At 38.0% G+C, this 16593-nt stretch overlaps 1 protein-coding gene across 1 annotated transcript in view; it reads right to left on the bottom strand.

Moving 5' to 3' along the window:
* csmd2 (CUB and Sushi multiple domains 2) overlaps positions 1-16593 on the bottom strand; it is a 358433-nt gene that overhangs the window by 237949 nt on the left and 103891 nt on the right. The window contains exon 4 of the mRNA XM_047382994.1: positions 9445-9639. Coding sequence (XP_047238950.1) covers positions 9445-9639 — 195 coding nt within the window. The remainder of the gene's footprint in view (positions 1-9444; positions 9640-16593) is intronic.

Genomic DNA, 16593 nt, shown 5'->3' with positions numbered 1-16593 from the left:
AGTTCAAGGGGGCCGAATACTTTCGCAACGCACTGTACATTGATCAGACAGACCAGTATGACTGCCAGATAAGGTAAATCATAAAATCATCTCCTCTGCAATGCAACTGTTAGGCAGTTGGATGAATGTTTCTGGCAGCAAGTAAACATTTTGTCCTGAAAGCTGATGTGTTAGAAGCTGAAAAAAAGCCTAAAGATCTGAACAAGGCCATCTTGTCATGGGCAGATGACTGCATCAGAGCATCTCCAAAACTGCAGCATACATGGATTGTTCCTAGTCTGTGGTCAGGATATGTCAAAGTGGTCCTAAGAAAAACAATGGTGAAACCAGCGACAGGCTGACAACTGAATTATTGAACAATCGAAGTAGTTTGCTTGTTTAAATGAATCAGGTTTTCTTTCTGATCCTTTTGATTGGTAAGTGGTATGGTCACTTACCTGGGAAATACCAAAATACATTTTGTGAAGAAGACAAACCAGCTGAGGCATTGTGGGGCATCGCGCAATGCTTTGCTGGAAAATGTTGGGTACTGCCATCCATTTTGGATCTTGTATGGAAATGCAACACTACTACTACTACTCTAGACCTTGTATAGCCTGTCAGAGAAACAGAATTTATTGATTTTTGTGGCGTCTTTCAGTAGCGCAATATGCCCTGCCACAAAACAGTTGTTTGAGTTTGAGATGTTGATTTGACCTTGAAATGTTGATTTTGACCTCAAATTCCCCAGAACTCGGCGAATAAAGCTGATTCTGAATCTGAACTAAGTTGGTGCGCACACAAACAAGGAAATTGACTTTGTTTGTACTTTGCTCTCAACAAAGATATATTAGGTATAAATGTATAAAGTGAGAAATAAAAATATATATTTTTTTGTAAATATGTACACTACCGGTCAAAAGTTTTAGAAACACCTTCTCACTTAATGGGTCTCTTTTTTTTCATAACTATTTACATTGTAGATTCTCACCAAAGGCAACAAAACTGTGAATGAACACACATGGAATTACATAGTAAATGACAAATGTGAAATAGTTTTAAACATTTTTATATTTTTGATTCTTCAAAATAGCGACCCTTTGCTTTGATTACTGCTTTGCTCTCTTGGCGTTCTCTCCATGAGCTTCATGAGGTGAACACTTAAAATGGTTTTCCAAAGAACTTTAAAGGAAATTCCCAGTGGTTCATTGAGAGACGGCCAGAGGTTAATATTTCAGTCATCACAACAAAGGGCGGCTACTTCAAAGAATCTAAAATAAAAAAAACATACTTCAAGTTGTTTTACAATTATTCATTTGCTACATACTTCCATATGTGTTCTTTCACAGTTTCACAGGTCATAAACATAAAGAAAACCATCAAATGAGAAAGTGTGTCTAAAACATTTGACAGGTAGTGTATATATACAGTATTATTACAAAAAGGTGAAGGTTGAATTAATGCAAACCTACATACCGTTTGAGGAACAGTTGGATATGCTACACCAACTAGTCTGATCGTGATGGCCCCACCTAATAATGTACAGGACTTACAGGATCTCCTGCTAACATCTTGAAGACAGGCTCCGGCTATTTCCACAGCAAAAAAAAAGGGACCAGTACACTGTTAGGCAATTGGTAATAATGTTATGCCTGATAAGGTATGTTGTAACTAAAATACCTGAAGATTAGTAGGCAACTGTGTCGTACTTAAAAGTGAAGAGAGGCGGTATTTTTTTTACATGTTGCCACTGTTTTGTCCTGTGTAAGTACAGGTCCTTCTCAAAATATTAGCATATTGTGATAAAGTTAATTATTTTCCATAATGTAATGATGCAAATTTATCATTCATATATTTTAGATTCATCGCACACTAACTGAAATATTTCAGGTCTTTTATTGTCTTAATACGGATGATTTTGGCATACAGCTCATGAAAACCCAAAATTCCTATCTCACAAAATTAGCATATCATTAAAAGGGTCTCTAAACGAGCTATGAACCTAATCATCTGAATCAACGAGTTAACTCTAAACACCTGCAAAAGATTCCTGAGGCCTTTAAAACTCCCAGCTTGGTTCATCACTCAAAACCCCAATCATGGGTAAGACTGCCGACCTGACTGCTGTCCAGAAGGCCACTATTGACACCCTCAAGCAAGAGGGTAAGACACAGAAAGAAATTTCTGAACAAATAGGCTGTTCCCAGAGTGCTGTATCAAGGCACCTCAGTGGGAACTCTGTGGGAAGGAAAAATGTGGCAGAAAACGCTGCACAACGAGAAGAGGTGACCGGACCCTGAGGAAGATTGTGGAGAAGGGCCGATTCCAGACCTTGGGGGACCTGCGGAAGCAGTGGACTGAGTCTGGAGTAGAAACATCCAGAGCCACCGTGCACAGGCGTGTGCGGGAAATGGGCTACAGGTGCCGCATTCCCCAGACCTGGGCTACAGAGAAGCAGCACTGGACTGTTGCTCAGTAGTCCAAAGTACGTTTTTCGGATGAAAGCAAATTCTGCATGTCATTCGGAAATCAAGGTGCCAGAGTCTGGAGGAAGACTGGGGAGAAGGAAATGCCAAAATGCCAGAAGTCCAGTGTCAAGTACCCACAGTCAGTGATGGTCTGGGGTGCCGTGTCAGCTGCTGGTGTTGGTCCACTGTGTTTTATCAAGGGCAAGGTCAATGCAGCTAGCTATCAGGAGATTTTGGAGCACTTCATGCTTCCATCTGCTGAAAAGCTTTATGGAGATGAAGATTTCATTTTTCAGCACAAACTGGCACCTGCTCACAGTGCCAAAACCACTGGTAAATGGTTTACTGACCATGGTATTACTGTGCTCAATTGGCCTGCCAACTCTCCTGACCTGAACCCCATAGAGAATCTGTGGGATATTGTGAAGAGAACGTTGAGAGACTCAAGACCCAACACTCTGGATGAGCTAAAGGCCGCTATCGAAGCATCCTGGGCCTCCATAAGACCTCAGCAGTGCCACAGGCTGATTGCCTCCATGCCACGCCGCATTGAAGCAGTCATTTCTGTAAAAGGATTCCCGACCAAGTATTGAGTGCATAACTGTACATGATTATTTGAAGGTTGACGTTTTTGTATTAAAAACACTTTTCTTTTATTGGTCGGATGAAATATACTAATTTTGTGAGATAGGAATTTTGGGTTTTCATGAGCTGTATGCCACAATCATCCGTATTAAGACAATAAAAGACCTGAAATATTTCAGTTAGTGTGCAATGAATCTAAAATATATGAATGTTAAATTTTCATCATTACATTATGGAAAATAATGAACTTTATCACAATATGCTAATATTTTGAGAAGGACCTGTATGTGTATTAGTGGGATAGATTATAGTGGCCAAACATCTGAGTGGGTGTAATGTTTCAATGAGCAGGCAAAGACCTCAGAAGCTCATCCATCATCCATCCAAACTGTCACCAAGGCGAACCCCCTAAAGGAGGGCGAGAGTAAGTATAGACGAGCAGAAACCTAAGGTGTGATTTTCAATGGAAGGGAAATCACAAAAGAGGGAAGAGAACAGGGGATGAAGAGGATGACAGGTGACATGTAGGGACAGGCAAGAAAAAAAAAAACTGTGGAAAGATGGTGAACAATAAAGAAAGAGAAAGATGGCATGAGGGGTGACAGGTGATTGTTGCAGTGGGAGAGACAGGAAGCAGAAAGCACACAGAAAACGCGTAAAGAAATACATTGACATTCTACGCAAGAATGTTTCCTCACACTTGAAAGGATCTCTTTTGACTCAAACCTCTCTCCTTCACCTTGACTCTTCATCTCCCTCAGCTCACTCCAGCTGCAATTGGCCACCATATGCAAGTGGAACAAAATCCAGCAATGAAACCAAAGATGTACTACTTATTCATTATCTGAAATCAATGCTTAAAAAAAAAACCTGCTACCTATGACTAAATGTTAAAATGAAATGTTAAACTACATGACATATGCATATTAGGGTTGTCACTTTCACTGTTTCCCAGGGGCTGCTTCATTCCTGTGAGCACCGTTGTAAACTACATGTTGCGGGAGGAAAAACGTTTGCATGCAATCAATAAACATATATACTTTAAAGGCATTAAATAAATAAAAAATGGTTGTTTATGTACATCATTCAACATAAAAACACAGAGAAGTAGATTTTAGTGTCAAAAATCTTCAAGCAGGGGTATTTAAAATCCATAAGTACTGCCTCTGTCAATACTGGGTATTGCAACTAACAACACAACAGGAGTTAGACCTTTTAAGTTTGTTAAGTTTTGTCAATGAACAACAAAAAATATAAGTCCAGTGGAAACGCATGTATGATTTCACTCTACATTTCAGATGTAAGAATTTCTAAGGACAAAGGCGCATAAATTGAAAATCCCCCTGAATTTTGAATACCAACTGGTTTGTCACCAAACCACCCCCAAAATCCAATAGGGCTGATATACATTTAAAACATGGTAACAGCTACACAAATAAGCTGTTTATTTAAACTTCTGTCATGTTTTATTTCTACTACAACCATGGTTACACTTAATGTTTTGGAAAAGGTTTTCAATGTTCAAACTGAGAAATACTTTTTTTAATTTGTATTGCTTATAGGAGGTATTGTGGTCACTAAACACAGAAATTGACAAACTCCACAGGTTTTTCAATTTTCAATCAGAACACCAATAGGTTGTGAGGTGATTTTAAGATCTGAGTTTTGACTTGTAGTAAAATGTAGGATGCACAAATAGGCCACCAGGACTTGTTTTCTAGTCCAATTTCCATATAGGGTTCTCAAAATATTCTTCATTGCACTTCTCTTTAGAATAGTTTTTCACTGAAGTAAAGACCAATGTGGTTGAGCAACTTTTCTTTTGGCAGTTTTTGGAATAAAATCTTTGAAAGGGCAAGTCCAAATTAAGTCTCAAATCTTTCACCATATGTCACAGCCAACTCATAGGTCTCTAAAGACAGAGAAAAAAAATCTCATCAAATCCATAACATCTAGAGCACCTTTATAACTACATTGCTGAGGGTTAGGAATTCAAACGTTTACTGTTTGACCTCACGCCTAAATTACCACATGAACATTTAATGATTATCTTATGTATTAATAGTTATCATTAACACTTAATTCACCATACAGGAAAAACTGCTAAAGGTTGTTTGATAGTATTTTAATATTTGATCAAATGTAATATATATTCTGTTAGATTAAATGTAATATTACCCTGTCAGAAATATTAATAGGCATTTATGCCTATTAATAGGCCAAAGATAATAAAATCTGTTCATGTTGAACTTCTGAATGAATCAAACAAAGTGCTTTTTGTCTTTGTAATCACTTAGCTAACCCCTGTTTCACCCTGTCTTCATATTGTCCACTCATTCATTGTGTATTGCACTAAATTTTGTTTGGCATGTTTTCTTCTCTTTACTCTGAGTCGGCGAAATTTTAACAAAAATGTAAAACCTTTGTTCGCAGTTATGAATAGTAAAGATGTTCAACTATAGGGTATACATTATAAAATAATGAAACATGCAATGTGTAGCACGTAAACAAATGACTGTAAATAAACAGAACAGTAAGTGCTTTTATTTAATTATTTTGATTTTCAGCCATCAGTGTTTTATAATATTGAAGCAGCTTAGCATTGAGAGAGTGACGGAGGTAAGTTGAGTTTATTTTGTTTCCTAAACTATCCAAAGTAATTTAATAATTGTGGCCTGATTATTGTAATGACGTGAATATGCCTCCAATATTTCTATTACGAAGACTGTTACCGCACACACTATGTGAAGTACTTTAAAACCATTCAGGACGTCAGATAAAATAAATAGAAAGATTACCCAGCAGCCAGCCATCGCACACAGAGCCTGCCTGAGGTTTGTTCCCAACACAACTATTATAATTGGAATGGTTATAATAATTATTATGGAATAAATTAATCATGAGTTAAGCAGGCCAACATGCCATTGCATTTGTGAGACACATTTGCGCATTATAAATAGGTTGTACATATATTGAATGAAAATGCTTTCTATTCACAAATGCATATTCACTTACAGATGGTGCCCTTATGGCAGTATCAGTGCAGTCCATCGCTCTGATTTCATTTGGAAATTGGCTCCTTGCTGCAAATGAAAGCCACAGTTTAGGGCAGGGGTCCCCAAAGCCCAGACGCCGGTCAACAACCTGGACCCAGGGAGTGTTTTGTAAAGCATTTTCTCATTTACTATAAAGATAGATAGATATAGACATTTTATTTCTGCCGGCTGCTGTGTCTGACTTTTAAACAGCTGCAACAAGCAGCTTTCCAGGTCAGTGACAATCTGGTGCACATACTAAGCCAGCTGGTGGCGGTAATGCACCACATCGTTTTAAGTCAATTGCCAGAAAATGACAAAGAAGAAGTTGTGCAGGGTCCTTGAAGCAGGTTACATGCAACTTTAAAACTTTATGCAGCTGTTTATGGACATGTATTATTGTTTCCAACCTGTCCACCGTAGGAATCATCAAACCTGACTTGTTTGGAAATTAATCTGCTGATCCAACAGTTTTCTTTTTTAGTGAGAATAAAAATGCCCCTTAAATGAACTAGCACCAAAGATGCACGGTTCCTCCTGGTTTCCCTCTGTAACGCTGGGGCCAGTTCAATACAGAGCTCCAAAATAGGTTGCCTGGGCAATCTAAACCGGCTAATAAACCAAGCATCATCATGTGTCAGCAGGTCAGTACGATTTCTAAAAAAAATGCTCCCTACGACTTTTTCCATGGGGATGTCCTCCAGCTGTGCCAAAGCTGCCATCATTTCACAATTACACGCAACTTTACGCAATTATTTATGGACATGTGTAATTGTTTACACCTTGTCCACCGTAGGATTAATCAAACCTGAATTGTTTTCTTTTTCAGTGAGAATGAAAGTGCCCCTTAGATGATTCATATGCAATTTATGCTCCTCAGCCCACAGCAAATTTACATCTTTATGTGACATAAACAAAGGACGTTTAACAGTGTACATTCTGAGGTTGTTTCCATAATTTTCTGAGGTACAGTATGTTAAGTTATTGTATGAGGCTAAATGTGATTAAGTTTCATCGCTTGGTTTTAAACCATAAAAGATCAAACTCATGAAAAAACATCAGGTTTGACACTCCACCAATTAAATAAAACTGAATGGAGTCTTATTTCAATGTATTTAGGGGAGGTTTAGTTCTCTGTAGATTATTATTGTTGAGGTTTGCTTGGCTGCCGCATATTTTCATGGCAGGTCAGAAGTTTTCAAGGAATTCCGCACACTTTCACGCAAAGTTTGTTTTTGTACATGCCGAGTTGTGCATAAAACATTGGGCTGCAAGGTTTGGTGCGTATGCACGCTTCGTAGTTGAGGCCCGAGGAGTCCAAGTCAAGTCTCAAGTTCTTAGGGCACAAGTGTTAGTTTTTTATTTTTGCAACTTAAGTGCTACTCAAGTCTGAGTCTCAAGCTCGAGTTGTCTCATCTTTTGTGGTTATTACCTGGGAATTTCACTTCATATTTACCCTTAAAATATTTCAACTACTTACCTTTAAAATAGTTCAACTACTAAAAGTAGTTCAACTACTTGTATCGCAGGGTTTGTAGAAATAGGAAAAACTACACAGCTAAAAAGGCAAAACAAAAACCTTGGAAAGAAAAGGTGTGTCTCCTTTATAGACTGTTCTTAAAGTGTGTTTTAATTGAAAACAGATAAAAACAAATTGATGAGGATGGAACAGCATGGAATCATCAGCTGTAGTTAATGTTTGGCTCAACATTGCTGGCACTCTGAGTCCGAAGTGGTGACCATGCCAAAATGTGCTCCGTGCTAAAAACTCAAGTGGGAGCTTTATACCTCCACATATGGGCAGGCACTATAATTGGAGTGACATTAACAATACACTTGCGCATTATGAAAGTGCACTCAGGTGTACAAGTTGACTTTTATGTAGCCTCGAAGGGACCTCAATTAATCACAGCAAAATTGCTAGTTCCTAAAACTTGTTGGTGTGTAATTTCAGTTGAAAAGGTGGCCTAATCACATCACTGAGTGCTTGACAATTTTCTTTCCAAAGGGGGAGACTTTGTAGGCCTGATGAGGAAAAAAGTAGCAAAACTATTAGTTTTGTTAATTATTGGTTATTTTAAGAAAATAATCATTGTTACTCATGTCATTTTACTACGAGGTTTCCACACATTTTCCATGTCAAAAATATATACTTTTCCAGACTCATATTTCCAAAGTCCCTCGGTTCCTTTTTCCTTTTTAATTTAGTCAGGCTTTAAATATTGCAATCTACAAAACCTACAAACTGTCAAAACTACAGAGGAAGGAAGCATAGAACAATAGATGGCCAGATGGATATTTTAGAAAATATAAAGGATAAACACAAAAGCCTGAGAATGGACGCATTTTTCCATACTCCATTTTCTATTCCCATAGATCCAGACTCGGAAAACACAAATTAAATTGTACACAATTCCAGACGCTGTTTTTTTTTTTTTTTTTTTCTTACATAGGTTAAAGAAATTACAAAGGAAATATGACAAAAAACACCAACAATAGTCTCTTCTTGCAGGGGTAAGAGCCTGCATGTGATGGGTGGGTGGGGATTGTTCTGGCGGATGATGCCCAACCATGTGTGCTCCTTTGTAGGCTTCCTGACTCCCGGCCTGTCTACAGATGGTATAGTGTCTCAGTGGTCTGACACAAACCATTGGCCACATGGATACAAGGCAACTCACACATGCACACTTGCACACAAGAGCCGCAAATGGACATTCATGAACATGCAAGCTCACAGGCTTACAACATGTGCATCCGGTACGGTTCTGGAAATTCATTCTGGTACAAAGATGAATAATGTAAAATTCTGACAATCAGTGTTGTATTATTTAGTCTCAAAACTGTGTCATGTTGGGTCAGAGAACGCACACTCGCAGGTGTTGCTGCCACAGGGTGCTTCTTGCTAACTCTGAGGGAAGGACAACTGGCAAAAGCACCTGACTGGGAGCAAACACATGAGGTCCTGCCATCGTTAATAAGATATCAGTTTGAACACAGCAAACATTGTACATACACATAAATGTGTGTGGGTAAGAAGATGAATTTTATCAGCTGGTGAACAACAAAAAAGAAAAGCTAGGCTAATTGTGTGGGTTAGTTTTTACTTAGGCTAAAGTATTTATGGCTTGTAGAGATAAGAGAAAACCAATAATTCGCTCATGCTAAAACAAAGAAAGGTTTTAAGACTTTTTTGTATTTATCATGGCCTTTCTTGCGGTAATTGTTTCGATAACAAAGATAATCACAAATTATGTTCAGTATCATGAAGCTACATATTAAACCTTTTTCCTCAGGGTAAATAAATAGACAATATTTACTCATGTTTAGACCTAAAGACCTCTATTAGTTGTAGCCCTGCAGGCATCCATGCTACTTACCTCTGCAGTAGGGAAGGGGGAAATCCCAGGCAGCGGTCCCAGTTGAAGTGGCCAGGCAGGAGAGTGTGGTGTGACCCTCCAGCACATAGCCAGGGCTACAGCTGTAGCGGATTTTATCCCCTATATTGAAGGTGGACCCCTGTTGATAGCCATTCAGTAGCTGGCCAGGATTACCACAAGTGTAACTGGGCAGAGCTGGAGAGAAAGGAAAGGACACAAAGAAATAATAAGTCACCTTTCCTTAAATGTCGTCACACTGTTATTATAGCAATCTTTGCTCTACAAGGAGGATAAGCCACAAAAAAGTCAAAGCCAAATAAGCAGGCTGTTCACCAAATCTTTAGTAAACAATATCAATGGTAAGTTGACTGGAAAGAAAACGTGTAGTAAAAAGTGGCTTGTTAAGGTAAAGAGGAAGGTGAGGGACATCAGATCCAAAAGCACAGTTGGGCTGAAGGCAGCTATTAAAACAACATGGTCTACCTTAACACCACCACAGTGCCACAGGCTGATCTCTATGCCAAGCTGCACTGATGCAGTAATTAATGCAAAAGAAAACCCCACCAAATATTTACTACATATATAAATGTTTAGTCTCGTGCAATATTAACATTTTTTAGAAACCCTGCAATTTAACGTTTCATTACCTGTAAGCTATAATCATCAACCTTCTCAGAAATGAACACTTGAAATACACTGCCCGGCCAAAACAAAAAGTCGCCACCTGGATTTAACTAAGCAAATAGGTACGAGCCTCCCATTGGATAATTACTGCATGGGCGATTATGTTTCAGCTGGCAACAACTTATTTAACCCAAACATCATTTCTTAAAAAACCTGAATAGCATCTAAAAAATAGTTTTGCAGTGTAAGTACATAATTACTGCATGGGCAATTATGTTTCAGTTGGCAACAGGTTATTCAACCCCAACTGGTGCAATGCTTCTCATTTCTTAAACAACCTGGTTGAAAGACACATCCCGTGGTCGTGGAAGATGTCAGTCCGTTTCAGAAGGGCCAAATCACTGGCATGCATCAAGCAGAAAAAAGCATCTAAGGAGATTGCAGAAACTACGAAAATTGGGCTAAGAACTGTCCAACACATTATTAAAAACTGGAAGGATAGTGGGGACCCATTGTCTTCGAGGAGAAATGTGGCCGGAAAAAAATCCTGAATGATCGTGATCGGCGACACTTAAATGTTTGGTGAAATCAAATCGAAGAAAAACAACAGTAGAACTCCGGGCTATGTTTAATAGTCATATGGTCTGATGAGTCCAGATTAACCCAGTTCCAGAGTGATGGCCACATCAGGGTAAGAAGAGAGGAAGGTGAAGCGATGCACCCATCATGCCTAGTGCCTACTGTACAAGCCTGTGGGGGCAGTGCTATGATCTGGGTTTCCTGCAGTTGATCAGGTCTGGGTTCAGCAACAGTATGTGTTCAAAGAATGAGGGTAGCTGACAAATTATTCCACCAATGGATTTTTTTTCCCCTGATAGCACGGTCATATTCTAAGATGACAATGCCAGGATTCATCAGGATATAATTGTGAAAGAGTAGTTCAGGGAGTATGAGACATCATTCTCACACATGGAATGGCCACCAGAGTCCAGACCTTAACTCCATTGAGAATATTTGGGATGTGCTAGAGAAGGCTTTACGCAGCAGTCAGACTCTACCATCATCAATGCAAGATCTTGGTGAAAAATTAATGCAACACTGGGTGGAAATAAATGTTGTGACATTGCAGAAGCTTATCGAAACAATGCCACAGCGAATGTGTGCCGTAATCAAAGCTAAAGCCTATCCAAAGAAATATTAGAGTGTGTGAACTTTGTTTTATGGTGACAACTCTTTTTTTTTGGCCAGGTAGTGTATATCACAGTTTAATCTATTTCCTAAGCTTGGTGGGTCGTATTTATTGTTAAGATAATTTCCTGCTTTGAATTAACTCCAGTCATCCTTAAAGTCCACACTGTAATGAATAAAGGTGACTTACTGTACTTTCTCTGTCCCTCTTGTGTTGCCAATACAGAATATGCATTTCAATTATTCCTTTGACAAACAGTTTTACTAAAAAAAATGTTAATAACATCTTCTAGCTTCAGAGTCTGTTTTGCCTTGGCATTTCCTGTCTCACTGCCCTTAAATCTTCTGTTAGTTGGTATCCACACAACAAATTTACATCTCCTTTAGCTAAATCTATAGAAGTTTGTGAATTTCATTATACATTATATATGCCGTCCAAATATGACCAAACCAGCAGTAATACTGAACATGAGTGGGCATGTTTCCTTCTAACAGATTTGCGTATTTTTCAGTTTAATTGCACAAGACATGTGTCACATTAAGAAGAAAGCTTACATTAGCAGTTCCAACAGCATCATATCTCGTTTATTTACACCGTAAATTTTCTGCAAGCATTGCTGTTTTGAGAATATTAGTAATGTGTTATTCGATAATGTTGCTATTAGGTAAATGTTTTGCAGTTTTGAATATATATATGCTCCTGTAAGCCCCTTTGGCTAGAATGGATGCATATCAGCCACATCATTTCCTTACTTTTCTGATGAGATTTTTAGAGGGTAAAAATCACAAGCAACTCACTAGGGGTGGAGGACTCCAGCTGCAAGCTATACCATTAGTGAATTCATAGCAGGTGTTTTCCATCATCTGTTGAAGGCAGAACACCTGCTCACACACCAAGGATGCCCTAAATTACTCAGCACTGATTTGCCTTTTAAAATACCTGGTTAGTACCTGGGTTCTTTCCCTCTGGCCTAATCTGATTTCTAATGATAGAGTAACTTGTCACTTTCAAGCTCCACTGTGCTGTAGCCTTTATTTTGATCTGCAAAGGCTACCTTATTAAAGCCTGTGTTCCATCACTACCAGATTAGCACATGTACAAGGATTCTCATTAGCATATTAGTTGCTGGGACAAATGCTTGGGTGCTACAGCTTGGCCACAGGGGGGCCTTCTGGCATGCAGGTAGCAATCATCCCTATTGCCCTTGATTTTGCAGTGCAGTGATATGGAAAGTGAAAACCATGAGAAAAACTGGAACATCTGAGTTTAGAAGGAGAGCATTGGAAATCTTTCTATCAGGATCTCAACAAAAGCGACCTCATGAAATATCAAAAGACACGTTGCTTTCCGCTTTTGGGCCATAATACAGTACATACTGCTTTAGATAGTACAGTTGAGGTTTCATAGTTAGAATACAATGATTGACTCAACATAAATGCAACGCTCGTGTGATGCAACACATCCGTCCATGAAAGTCTACCAGGACAACTACATTCGGCTCTTACTTTTGTGACTAAGTTGACTGTACTCGCTAACAAAGAATGAAGATAAAGCAGCAACTGAAAAGGAGGTTAAAAATCCACAAGAGAAAGAAGGCAAAATATAAAATAGAGGAATGCTTGTTTCTGATATGTTTTTTAGCTGCAGTTCTAAAGACGGCATCAACATTATCACATGTATGTCGGTGAAGAAAAGCATGTTGGGTCCCATACCTGTATAGGGTACTGTCACACAAAACCTAGCCAACATTGATGGTATATCTTCTGGTTATTAGTTTGGACACTAATTTAGGTTTAAGGCCCATTCTTTCCAGAAATAGTGTCATTTGTCATCCCTTTGGTTCCCAACTCCTCATGTCTAAGCCAACAACCGCAACCTTGAGGTGCTCTTTATAGCAGGCCCATATTTCACAGCACTGGGGGACTTGGCCTGTCCCTGGGGTCGGAATCCTATAAGCAGAACTACTGCTGAAATGGCAAACAATGCTCTTATACATCATTGCAGCTCTCTCTACCACACATGGGCCAATGGTAGAAGCATACAGATGCACATACGTGCTTTCAAGCACACTGTAGGAAAAGGTGCTGTGCTATCCATCATGTCATCCATCAGTTACTTCGTTTGGATACATTTTATTCTTTTTCTGTCATCCTCATCGCCTCCGGTTTGTGGTGCTTAGAACAGAGCATAGCGAAGAAGGTAACACAGTGGCGCTTTTCTCTTGTGGGAGAAAATTTTGACCTCCATAAGTCTCATATTGTCTTCCCCAGTATTTTCAAGTCTGTCCCTCAATTTATCATTCTGTTTCCCAAGTAAAAGGTGAAGGTTATAAACTTTGTATAAACTTTTTCATTGTCACAAACATTATGCATATTTACAAAAGCAGATGCTGCAAAATAAAGATTGTAAATGTGCAGCATTGCAGTGAGGTTTTACCAAAGGAACAGCAGGTCTGAATGTTTGTTATTTTACAGGTAATGCTGCATTTCATTACCTTTAACACTGGGTGGGAAAAAAAAACAAAAAAAACAGATTTTACCATGCTGCTTTCAAACTTAAAAGTTATAGAAGTTCATTGTCTCTCTAGTTGAAATTAAATTTCAACAGGCATCTTCAAGGCAGATGAACGTCATAGAAAAGAAAGAAACAATGGGACAGTAGTAGTGACATGTCTACATTTAATGCAATTTCACAGACAAAACTTGTAGTAAAAAACATCCATTCAATATTGTGTGTGAGGCATGATTCACTTGTTGAATTTAAATAAGAAAAAATGAAAGCAATAAGTGTCCCCTGTTGTAATTCTGAGGTTTTATCAAATCACTACAATAACAGAATTCCAAATTCAATTCCAATATTTGAAAAGAAAATACAAACAATTCAGAGGCTACATTGATAGGATAAATTGGGTGATTCATTTCTGTTTTTCCATTAGCGGCACAGCTTGTACAAAACTCAGGTGAGTTGTTATAACATACTGAGGTGTTTCTTTAGTTTATTTTTGTTTTTTACAATCAAATGTGAACCATAAAAACAAAGAACCGCAGATGTCACTTCAGTGTGGTTGAAAGCAATAAATCTGATTCTCATCCTAAATGTTAACTAAGTGCAGGATTTATTTCTTTAAAAATGCGTGCAGTTCATTACAGCAACTACTTAAAGTCCTCGTGTCATGTTTTAAAAGCTTAAAATGTTAGAGGGAAGAGAGCTACAGGAAGCTGCTTATTTAGATACAGACAACAAATAACCTAATGTTATCAAATAAAAAAAGCAAAGGTAGCAACAACAAAAGCAACAAAATTATCATAGCTTGATGACCGTGACAACAAAAACAAATTTTTGTAAATTTTAGGTGCAGTTAAATCTTTTAGCTTTCAGCTGAGACGTACCGCATGTGTGACATTTTGTCATTTACTGACTCATACCAAAAGTTTCCAAAGTCCCTTGTTAGCTCATCTTAAAGCTGAAGCTTGGCCCAAATTAGATAACAAAACAGGACAATGATCTTTCTCATTACATTAAATCTACAAGAGAATGGCTGCAAAAGAACAGCCACCATTTAGGCGAGGCAGTAACATTCACCAGAAGTAGGTTAGCTGGAATCCAGAGGAATATTCCTTAGAGAAAAAACACTTTCATTCATAGTTTGGGATAGTGTTGATGAAAGTATTACATGATACTGCATGGGTGTGTGGGTTTTACAAGTAGAGCAATTTTTGCTTTCATTGTTTTGATGCTGATTTTACTCACAATGGTAAATGTATCTAAAAATGTCCCCTGTCCACCACATAAGAATATGAGCACTATAGCAGTGTGCAATGTGGTCGTACACATTTAACCAGCGATTTGTGCAAAATAAAAATGTGTAGTGCATCTGACTGTTTCTTGGAAGCAGTCAGATGTTTTACTGCAGCGCTATGTGAAAATCTTTAACTTCTCAGCATGGACACTAGGCTGTGTAAAATCATATTATTCTGCTTTACTTCTCTAATATTGTCTATGAAGATAACTACTGTAGTTAGGTTCAACAAGACTTATTGTTGAAATAACACCAAATCATATGTATTCCTACTGTTAAGTCTGGAAAATATTATGGGGCAGTTGACTGAATTATTTGTGAACATGATGATAGGGTTGTTGACAGCTCATTGTGTCATATGCATTTGCAAAAAAGAGAAGATGTTATTATGAATTATATTGTTGGAATTATGAATCTGAGAATATTATTTAATATTTAATATTAATATTTTAATATTTTATCAAATAATATTTCGGTCTGTTTAGGGTTTTCCTGTGAATACCAGCCCATTAAGGCGATGGTATTAGGACAAAATAGAAAGGTGTGAGACGAGCTCTGACATTATTGAACAGCATAAACTCTGCACACACATGGAATGAATTCACACAATTTCTAAGACTAATGGGCTATGTACAATATAAACAAGTTGATTAAAAAGATGATTGAAAATCATGACCAAAAGAGTGATGCAACATTACCATGCAATGTTTATGTTTGAGAACCAAGGATTATCTTGAAGAATCTGGAAGTGAAGTTAAGTTAGTCTTGGAACCAATTTAAGCAATAATCAGCAAACGTTTAGACAACCATTCACAATGCAAGATCACATAAAATATTATTTTGATAAAATCATGTTTTAAATAATGATCTGCTGAAAAACCAACCTTCTGGATGACCATTTCTCAACGGTGTCTAATTAGCTGCCTTTATTTATTGAAATAATATTTGAAGAAATATTATTAAGGGAGTATTTTGGAAAAGAGCCAAATCTTTCTGGAGAAATGGGCTTAATGGTGTTTACTTAGTTATCGAATCTAGCAACTGATGTTCAGGGACTATTAGTCACTAGCTTGAAAACTAACAACCTTTCTGTTAAATACTCTTTAGTAGCAAGCACGTGTTCTTACCGGTTAGCATTTGAGCTAACAAAAGAAGCTAATAGCTTAGCTTAGAATCAACACATACCTTTAAAATACCGTTAATAAAAGGGTTAAAATGCATAGGCGCTGACGGCACGTTATGATCAATCTTCTGTTTAAAATCACCCTTCAAGTAAAGTTTGTCTTAACTTTAAAAACACACAAAGAACACAACCTGAACATGTGTGCTGCAGATAGCCTGCTAGCACCAAGATAGCTGAGTTCAACACAAACAAAACTTCATAAAATGAAAAACGTTTAGATCATTTCCTTCTAAATCTGTCTCTGCCCAAAACACCTAACCTCATGAAACGTGGTGAGCAAACGTTGTCCTAGGGGCGAAGTTTGAAGAAACATCCACAGTCAACAAGCGGTTAGCTTTCAGCTAACCTGACCTC

This window comes from Girardinichthys multiradiatus, chromosome 13 (assembly GCF_021462225.1).
Source record: "Girardinichthys multiradiatus isolate DD_20200921_A chromosome 13, DD_fGirMul_XY1, whole genome shotgun sequence".
Classification (NCBI taxonomy): domain Eukaryota; kingdom Metazoa; phylum Chordata; class Actinopteri; order Cyprinodontiformes; family Goodeidae; genus Girardinichthys; species Girardinichthys multiradiatus.
The sequence above is the reverse complement of the archived record's forward strand: the minus strand, read 5'-3'. Positions and strand labels throughout refer to the sequence as shown.